General features: G+C 41.0%; 1 protein-coding gene across 7 annotated transcripts in view; it reads left to right on the top strand.

The window, feature by feature from the left end:
• The first annotated feature begins 435 nt into the window (after positions 1 to 435).
• The window catches only part of LOC128071640 (RCC1 and BTB domain-containing protein 2), a 28,364-nt gene continuing 18,528 nt past the window's right edge, over positions 436 to 10,271 (top strand). Inside the window, exons 1-5 of one of the 7 annotated variants that reach the window (XM_052664563.1) lie at positions 454 to 528; positions 3,239 to 3,311; positions 3,920 to 7,002; positions 7,128 to 7,221; positions 8,982 to 9,045. In XM_052664563.1, the coding sequence (XP_052520523.1) occupies positions 7,184 to 7,221; positions 8,982 to 9,045 (102 nt within the window). In that variant the 5' untranslated portion in view covers positions 454 to 528; positions 3,239 to 3,311; positions 3,920 to 7,002; positions 7,128 to 7,183. Of the gene's footprint in view, positions 529 to 1,286; positions 1,483 to 3,238; positions 3,338 to 3,919; positions 7,003 to 7,127; positions 7,222 to 8,981; positions 9,046 to 10,271 lie in introns of those variants that run through there. The other 6 variants (XM_052664561.1, XM_052664566.1, XM_052664564.1 and 3 more) reach the window with 6 other exon arrangements.

Here is a 10,271-nt window from a genome sequence, read left to right as displayed (position 1 = left end):
GGTACTTACAGTACAATCCTGTAATTTATGAGGAAAACCCTTATACTAAACAGCAGGCATTACTTCTGGAGCAAGACACGACATTCTTTTATAGATTGCTGTTAAGCCACAGAGCAAGCTTTCTCCCCCTGAATACGGCTCCCAACGCCCTGCTATCACTGAATACAGCGGCAAAGGTCTCCGAACACACACCACAGCAAGAAGGCAGGTCAGCAGGTTAAGAGACGTGACCAGCAGGCTATAGATGCTGCGCCTAGGAAGACGCTCGGTGATAGCGATTCTCACTACCCCCCTCAGCGCCGTGCCCGCTCGGAGCGCCCCATCCTCCTCCAGGCGGCCGCTCCGCCAAAACAGCCGTGCCTTCGCAAGGAAGACGGCTCTCCCGCCGCAGGAGGTGGATCCCTGGGAGGCGCTTGCCCCCTTCCCTCCCTCCTTCCCTCCCCCCTCCGCGGCTGAGGAGGCGCCTGAGCGCGGCGGCATCCTCCCTTGTCTCATCGCGGGGAGGAGGAGCCGCCGCCTGCGGAGAAGGTAAGCGACGGAACGAGGGGCCCGCCACCGCCTCCCCCTTCCCCGGGCGGCGAGTAGAGCAGATCTGCTGGGAGAGCGGAGGCGCGGCGCTGCGGCCGAGCGGCGTTCGGGAGCGCTACCGGGACTCTAGCGAACGGTGCCGGCCGCCCCGCGGCGGGGGAGGGGACGGAAAGGGAGGGCGCTGCGCGCCTGCGCTTCCCGCCCTGCGCCCGCTGCTGTTGGCTGCGGCCCTGCGGCGGGGCGGGGCGGCGGGCGGCTTGGCGGGAGCTGCGCTGTGGGGGGCGGTCGTGGGGTCCTGCCAGCAGCCCGCTGTTGGAAGATGGGCGGGTCTTGTCAGGCGGGTGTTGTGTCGCGCAGTCCGTGGCTTTGTGTTTTCAGTCTATATAAATATATAAACACTCTCAGACAGGAGTGTGCGTGTGGTGCTGGGGAGTTGTGTCCTCAGCGTGAAGTATAAATCACAGAATCCGTTGAGTCGGGAAGGAGCTATAAGGGCCAGCTGGTCCAATTCCTCTGCAACAAACTGAGACACCTCCAGTTCGATCCGGTGCTCAGAGCCCCGACCAGCCTGACCTTGGGTGTCTGCAAGGATGGGGCATCCACCACCTCTCTGGGCAACCTGTGCCACTGCCTCACCACCCTGACTGTAAAAAACTTCCTCCTTGTATCCAGTCTAAATCTCCCTTCTTTTACTTTGAAACCATTTCTCCTTGTCCTGTTACAGCAGGCCCTGTCCGTCTCCTTCCCTCTTCCAGTCCCTCTTTAGATACAGGAAGGCAGCTCAGATCATCTCAGAGCCTTCTCCGTGCTGAACAGCCCCAGCTCCCTCAGCCTGTCCTCATAGGAGAAGTGTTCCATCCCTCGGATCACTTCTGTGGCCCTCCTCTGGACACGCTTCAGCAGGTCCATGTCTCTCATGTGCTGAGGACTCCACATCTGGAAGCAGTACTCCAGGTGAGGTCTCACAGTGCAGGGCAGAGGGGCAGGATCACTCCCTGGCCCTGCTGGCCACACTGCTTTTGGATGCAGTCCAGGATACGATTGGCTTTCTGGGCTGTGAGGGCACCTTGCTGGCTCATGAAGCAGTATGAAGTTTGCAGTATGTTAGGCAAGCTTAGCTCAGTGTTTGATCACAGTCAGTGCAGAAAAAGACAAACGGAAATTAAGACTTAACAAATGACAAAGGCTTGAGAGATTAGGGAATCGCACTGTGTTTCCTTCTGGAAATGAAAGTTCTAATATTGATAGGTAATAAAAAGGGTAAAATTAGCAGAGGGATTTTACTCCTTGTTACAGACTGAGTAAGGTCCATAGACAGTTGGTTTTGTGTAGCACTGTGAAACATTTGGGCTGGACTGGTGGTGAAGGATGACATGGTACATAGAGAAACATGGAGAAAATAACAATCTTGATGCATGTGAGTTAGGAAAGCTAAACATGGAGAAAATAACAATCTTGATGCATGTGAGTTAGGAGAGCTAATGCTGTCCAGACATGAGAAATAGATGTGACATTGTGACATGGACACATGTCCTTACAATGAACTGTATGGTACAGGAGGAAGCTGTGTGGATAAGCAAGAATCAAGCTTATCTAGCTTTGATTAAAAAAATTATAAGAGCTTTTGATGGTTTCTGCTATAGTCTAGAAGAGCTGGATTTGGGTAAGGGTAGTGCTTACTGTGTGATACCATCAGGAATTATGTCGCAGGTGGAGTTCTTTTTTCAATACAGATGACATATAAGCCCAATTGTTCTTGCATACATCTGCTCCAAGCTTACTGAGCAGGTACCGCATTGCCTTAGAGTCACTCTCATTAGGTGTAAAAAATTCTGAGAAGAGCTTTTGGCCTGATGCCACATTTTTAGTTTGATTATAGAAATACAATACAGGGATAAACAAAGATATATTGAACTTCACGATGTTGGAAGGGGCAACTCTGAAAATTCAAAGGGATTAGTTAGTGAGATATCAGTTGTACAGGAGTCCTGAGGGCCCTGGAAGTAAAGAAAGTATGAAATTGTTTTATGCCAAAGGTAGAATTTATTTGGAAGTAGTATTAAAAAAAAAAAAAAAAAGTCTGCTTGATTTTTATATATTTTGAAAAGAATTTTGGGTATAAAGAATAGAAAAGGGATGGATAAACAAAGAAAGCTGCAGGAGATAGTGTACTGATGAAGTGAAAATTGCCAGAATTAAGTCTGAGTTAGTTAGAGGCAAGAGTTTTAAGAGCTTCTCTAATCATGTAAGGAAAAACAGTTGAAAGAGTTGAAATAAGACCACTGAGTGAAAAAATTGAGGTAAAACATCTTGAAGATTCTGACATTGTATGGAGGAAGGTTTGCCCTCCTATTCTACCTGATCTTTTATGCTTGATTTGTGGGAAACAAAGAGGGAAGTGTATCTACAGCCATTGATTCATGCTGTGGTAGTGTTAGACATGATCTGGAAAAAAAAAGCCTTTATCTTGGTGACCCAGTGTGCTGAAAAACTGTATTAAATCTAAACAAGCCAGGAGCAGAGAAAATGGAGTGGTTTAGTGCAGTGTTTATAGACTTGTTTTAGTTAGTTTTTGTTTGATTTTGTACCTTGTAGAAGGTACATTTTGTAAATTGAAGTTTTGCTTAAATGGAGCTAGGAAGATCGTTCTTGGACATCCAAGGAAGTGGTCAAAGATTGCAACTATGGAAACTGCATTCTTCTTTAACAGCTCAAGGAGAATATGAAGTCCAAAGATCCTCACGAGCTAGACTGATGTATGGATCAGAATTTGGCTGGGTCAGGTAACTGCTGTCTAATAGCAATTCAGGTAGGTTAGATTCCCATAGAGGAGGCATAGTAATGTAAGTGCATTTGTTTGTTGTTTTTCTATAAATGCAAGATGGAAGTTGTGGTTACATAATAAGAGAAGGACCCTTTCCTGACATGCTGTTCCTATGCTGTTTGATCTGTGTTTAGTCAGGTTCCCCCTTGCAGCTGCAATACTACTTAAATCTCGGGCTTGTACACAGTTTATCCTGATAGACTTGGTGAGCTGTTAGCATTTCTTACGTTCTTAAACCTTATTCTGTATTATGATTTCTTAAGTTTATAAAGATATAATAACCATCTATTCCTTTCACACTGATTGCATTATTTTGAATTAATGCTACTTAATTAAGATCTTTAATAAAGATCTTGTAAAACCAACTAATCTGAATACTCTTTTTCCCCTGAAGCTGGTTCTTTGAATTCTCATGTTGGAGAGTCAAAATGAAGAATCAGTGTGTGTCAGTTATACCAAATCAACTACATAGTAAATTTAATTTTATGTGGTGTTTTAAATGGACAGAAGCTAATAACTGCATCAGTTGTTAATATTTTGTTATGTTTGTATCTACACGGATTACAGGAACTGAAGTGTGTTTGGATTTTGGCTAACAGTTTAGCAAAGAGAAACTGCTTTTTGCATCTGGGATCAGGCATTAAAAAAAGAAATTCTTCAACATCTCAGCTTAGAAACAGATACGGGAATAATATCCTTTTACCCAGAAACTGTCTAAGAAAATGTTTGATTATTTTAATGTCTTCAAGATCTGGAGATAATACTCTTTTTTACTGCAGAAGTATGCATGTGGAAGTGACCCTGGCATTCTTACAGCAGTGTTGAGCACTGAGGGCAGTTTGTGCATTCACTTTGCAAAATCTGAAACACTTGACTGCCTTCAGAAGGTGTTTTTGCACTTGCAGAAATAAGTGAAAACATTTTAAATTAAAAATACGTTTGATTGACAGTTTTAATTAGACTTTTTTAGCTGCTGACCTTGATATATTTTTTTTCTCCTTGTTTTCTAAACGAGCAGATGGATAGCCAAAGCTTTCAGATTTTTAGCAGGGTAGCTGGAGGGTTTGTAGAACGAGAAAAAGGAATTGGAGAATTGTTTCTTCTGCTTTAAACGTTTTTTCTCTGGTAGATAATGATGTATTTCTCCAGTCAGTTCCACTGTTGTTGCTCACTGGTAAACAATACGCCATTCTATATCTGACAGCAGTTCTAAGGGGAAAAAGAGTAATTAGAATAGAGATAGGGAATGTAATAGTAATGGACAGTGTGCTTTCTCATCTCTATTATTTAAGACTTAGAAAAGTCTTATTGAATTTTATAAAACTCAGATTTTCTTGCAAGTCCAAATCTCCCAGGATTTTTTTTGCAAGTGAGGGGGAGGTGTCCCAGGAATCTGCATAGGATTTTCAAAGCAGTGTTGTCACTTAGAGCAGGAATTTCACATTACACCCAGACACTTCTTTTTAATCCATTGGAGAGTTGAAAGCTCACATTTTCTTTCCTACTTCTCATGTGCTTCAGAATGTTTTTCCTTGAAGTATTTAGGCTTTATCAAAGTGGTATTGAACCTGTATTAAAGAACGGTGCTGGATGTGTCAGTATTCTCCCTATGGTCCTTGCTTTTGGCGTGTCCATTTTTCCTTTTTATTTATTATTTCCAGCTTCTTCACTGCTTTCCTTTTTTGCAATTAATTTCTTTCTGGTCATGATGATATTACTGAAAAAAAAAAAAAAAAGGCCTCTGCAAATAGATTTCAAGTATCCAGCTCCAAAAAACACATTCTGCATGTAGATGGACCTCTGATAAATTCAGTGAGGTATTTCTGGAGGTCTGTCCCAGCCAACAGGTACAACTGGTTATCGTGCTAAAAAAGAAACGGCGTCTGACAAGGTTTTTTTGGCTAAAGTTTTGTCTCTGTGGAGTGAGACAGTAACACTATCTTAAGTCATTTTAATTCAAAACTTCTGTAGCAGCTGCCTTGCAAGGTCAAGGATGACAATCTGGAAGACTGTCAAGATTTCAGTCTTTGAAAGTTTCATGGATTTAGCTTTTAAATTATGTGTACCTTTGCTTTTGAAATTAGTATGCACCCAGAGGAGCTTGCATCAGGAGCTGAGAAGTCACTGTCTGGTGTCATGAAGCAAGAAGGGAATGAGAGAAGACCATTCTTTAGTTGGAGATAGCAGCTCTTCAACCAACCACTGACTGTTTTTCAGGGTCTGCAGTTTCTTGGTAATGGATGATGTTACATCAGTGGAGAGATAAATGAAAAGCTGAGTTCTGTCGGTTTATGCTCAGCGCCGGACAAAGTATTGACATTTCACTGTACATGAAGAAGGATGTTAATTTTGAACGTAGACTCACATCTTTTGGGGAAGGAAATGTAATCTCTTCAGCAGGAGTAGCTATTGATAATATGACCTCGGTGGAGAAGGACCTGGGGGTCCTGGAGGATGACAGGTTGGCCATGAGCCACCAGTGTGCCCTTGTGGTCAGGAAGGCCAGTGGGATCCTGGGGTGCATTAAAAGGAGTGTGGCCAGCTGGTCAAGGGAAGAGATCCTCCCCGTCTGCACTGGTGAGGCCGCATCTGGAATACTGTGTGCTCCTCAGTTCAAGGAAGACAGGGGTCTTCTAGACAGAGTGCAACAGAGGGCTACAAAGGTGATTAAGGGCCTGGAGCATCTCCCTTATGAGAAAAGGCTGAGAAACCTGGGACTATTCAACCTAGACAAAGAAGAGGGGATCTTGTCAGTGCTTATGAATATCTTAAGGACAGGAGTCAAGTGGATGGGGCCAGGCTATTCGTAGTGGTGCCCAGCTGAAAAGGGGGTAATGACCAGTAACTGGAACATAGGAATTTCCATAGAGACACAAGGGAAAAATTCTTCACTTTAAGGGTGATAGGTGGAAGGTGTTCACTGCAACAAGCTTGCCAGAGAGGCTGTGGAGTCACCTTCTGTGCAGATATTCAGAACCCACCTGGATGCTTCCCTGCGCAACCTGCCGTAGGGAACCTGCTTTGGCAGGTGATTGCACTAGGTGATCTCCAGAGGTCCCCTCCCCAATTTCTGCTCTGTGATTCTGTGATTATCATTCTGTCCTCTCCTGTGAGATCACTTGGACAGGTTAGCGTAATTTCATGACTGCTCTTGTACATGGCTGCTGAGAAATCAAGATCAGAGAAGTTTAGGTCCCTTTCCTAAGGGTGTCAGCAAGTCCTTTTTTGCCTGTGACTTTTCCCTCCTGCTTTTTCCAAAGCCTGTGGTTAGAGTTACTGGGGTAGATACTCCAGACAGACCTTTGGTTCAGCAGATGAGTTTCATAAATGCTCAAATTAAATGGGAGGAAATGCTAAGTGGAGTTCTGGAAAGAAAAAAAAAAACAAAACAAAAAACCAACCTGTTGGCTTGCCAAGTTCCTAGAGAGAAAATCTGCAGGAATGTTTACATTTGAATGCGTCAGTGAACCTGTATAAACATTTAGTATTAAGTGATCTGGTTAGACTCTTAATGGAACCTGGCTAATAGAAGCAGCATTTATGTTCCTTAACTCAATCTTATCTATACCACAAAGGCATACATAGCTTGTGCCAAGACCATGGTTGGAGCAGATCCAGAGACAGGAAAAGTCTTGACACAGACTGCCAGAGTACGCTGTCCAGATTCTTAGATTGTACTTGGATTCCAGATAAGAGATTTGTGAAGTTTAATATAAATATTTTTTGTACTGAAACTTTGTGTACTTCCACAAAAAAATGATGTTTTTTCTTTTAGATCGGCACGTTAGATTTTTGGGGGAAAAGCAGCTAGTGAATATAAAGTTTTAATACATGAGAAGTATATGTTGCTTACCTATTTACTTTCAAAAGTAAGTATTGCTTTTTATTTTTTAAGTAATGGGTGATTATTTTAAAGCAAGAATTCTCAGAGATTAAACGAGTAGTTTAAAATTTTATAGATAAACAGTCTGAATAACTTGTCTGTAATAGATTGGACTTTGTTTTTCTTCTGTATCTGGAGTCCTCAAATGTGCACAGGTTCTGTTCTTTAATCATTGATGAAAGTACTGCTTTGCTTTTGCTTCACTGTTATTTTTTCTGGAGGAAGAATTCCTAAAAGAGTAAGAAAATGTGAATAATCAGTAGGTCCACAAATAAGAAGGTTTCTTAGGTAGGCTTAACGATTTAATATTTGTTTTCTTCTTCGCTTTCAGGATCCAGCGGTCTCTGTATAATCTTAAATCACTTATAGGCTTTTACAAAGAACACTTTTGCAGAGGTAGAAATGTGTATGAGAGCAAATGAATTTGAATAACTGCATAAAAAGATGTTATCTGGGGTGTCCCATGCACTCCTGTAGGACTGATGGGAAATAAGATGTCTGCGTTTGCAAAATATCTTGAAGAATGGAATTGCAGAGTAATTTTCTCAGTTACATTTAAAATAAAGCAGCTTTTGCATTTTGAGGCCATGTAGGCGATCTGTGTTGCAAAGTTAACTCAAAATTCTCAGTATGTTTCTGGAACACTGAAAAAGTAGGGGGCTGGAGAACCTTTCATTCAGTAACTGCAGTGCTCCATCCTAAGGCAACCAAACTGAAATATCAGAACTTGAAGAATAATGACCACCAGTTGTGCATCAAATGGCTTGCAGATGAAATGCAGAGATACAGAGCTGTGCTTTCACTTAAATTCACTTAAATTTCACTTAAATAAAACTAGAAGATTTATAAAACCTCTTTGAAGTGTGACAGTCCTATGAAGAGTAGCTGAGTGAAATGATAGCTGCTTGTCCCTTGGATGTCATTCTGTCTGCTGTCAGATGTTTGGTTTTCTGTGGGAGGTAAAGATATTTTTAGAACTGGCTGAATCAGTGTATCTCCAGGAAAATGATGGGTACTGCTTTCTCATTTGTCAAGTAAGAAAAGCTTACATGGCTTAAGAGCTGTGTGCTCTTTTGTGCATTTCTACTGAAAATGGATTTGCACAGCTTTGTGTTGGGAAATGGAGGGCAGTAGGGTTGGCCATCCTCATCAGGAAGGAGACAGCTGATCTGAAGATTTGTTTCCCTTGGTGATGCATCATAGAAGCCATGCAGGTCACTTACAGAGCTGCCAGTTGTTTCAGAAACAGAATGAATATTCTAGCAATTCTCAGTAAATCTGAAAATGTCCAAATGTTTTTGTGGTGGTGTTTGTTTGTTTGTTTTTTTTCCCATACACTGCCTTTCAGAATGAAGATGGAATAAAAATATTTAAAGGGTTATGCCAGAAATGGGAAGTTGTATCCGTGTGCTTTTTCTTTGCTGAAAAAAATGTCTTGGAAAATTACATCAGCAAGGTTTTAAATTCATTTTTACTCCAGTAAAAACACGTTGGAGTATTGTGTCTATTAAAACTTTTTCAATTATGCTACTTGTTTAAAAAAGTTGTCTCCAAGATTTTGGCAAGAACAGAAAAGACAGAAAATCGAGTCACTGACCATCATACAGTTGAAAGTAAAAACAAAATTGTCTGAGCTTCGTGATTTTTGTTTTCTCAAAGAAACAAACAAAGAGTTTGGTCTTAAGAAATGTGTGTAGGTTGCAGCAAAATGATACGGCGATTTTAACTACAGTTCTCTCTCTGCAGAGGGACACCAGCACAAATCCATATGGAAGATGAACCTCCTCCTTCTCAAGGAGTCAGTGTCAAGGTCAGAGTGTGAGAATTCGTGCTGAGAATTCCATGCATCTCAACTCAAGAGAAAGAAGCACGGTTTTATTACTAGCTTAGTACCTGCCAGTAGCTTTCAAGATAAACAGAAAACCAAAACTGTAGGTAGAAAAAGGATACTTGCAGAAGAAATGTTACTTATGTGATCCACAAAATATTAAAATAGATTCATTTAAATCAGTCAATAGATTCACTTTAATCAGTTGGAATTCTTTGGCTTACCAGATTGGTTTAATTTAGTATTAAGTTTCAAAGTTACATTCTTCAGTTTAGTGTTTCAGCAACACAAACTTGTAATAATTAATTTTTAGAGCATAATGTGGTGAGAAAACTGCAAATTGTTGTCTCTTTCTTTGTACACTCTGCCTGTAGAACTTAGGGAAACACGTCATTTAGATTCTGAGCTTCATGATGATGTGCTGATAAGGTGATCTGTATGACAAAACAGCTTCTAGACTGGTTATTAAATGAAATTATTTGCTATGAGGACATGGGAAAATAAACAGCTTTTCCTTATGGAACATGACCAGTCCTCCTTCTCCTTCCTTAGAAGTGTATTTGTTGAAAGATTGACATTCACAGTTAATTTTGAAGATTTCTTTAGTTTGAAATATTTCTATCTATGCTTCTGCATACATTTTCTCATAAGTGACATTAGTCACAAAAGTGATATCCTTACAACTAACATAGGTGACTCTAAACTAGAATTTATTCACAGCTTTGTTTCAGTCACAGATTTTATATATATAAATATAGATAAAGATGTGTATTTCCTGTGACAGAGTGTTTTGAAAGTCTGATACTTCCTAGAGGTAAGCAAGTGATGCAGTCCTTACTGTTACATGGTGAACTGTGTAATGCAGTGATAGGAAAAATCTATTCTTACTCCTCATCAGAGCTACGAATTACTGCTACTTTTCTTTCACATCCAGAACTTCCTTAATTTTAGTAAAAGAAAATTTGATGAGTGCTCCATGCAAAATTTGCTATTAAAAGTTAATACTGGAACATTTTTCTGATTCATGCTGTGCTAAAGCAGTAGAAATGTTGAGTGAAATTCAGACATTAACTAGTTTCACTGTCTGGAGAGAATTATTTTTCTTCTCCTTTGCTAGGAAGTTGTTGTTTCTCCTTGAATAAAGTGGAGAATGTTCTATTATCTTTTTTTTTTTTTCATATTATATATCTACCTACAGACACAAATAT

This window comes from Tympanuchus pallidicinctus, unplaced genomic scaffold (assembly GCF_026119805.1).
Source record: "Tympanuchus pallidicinctus isolate F22 unplaced genomic scaffold, pur_lepc_1.0 scaffold6, whole genome shotgun sequence".
Classification (NCBI taxonomy): Eukaryota; Metazoa; Chordata; class Aves; order Galliformes; family Phasianidae; genus Tympanuchus; species Tympanuchus pallidicinctus.
Note: the sequence above shows the minus strand (reverse complement) of the source record. Positions and strands in the feature narration are given on the sequence as shown.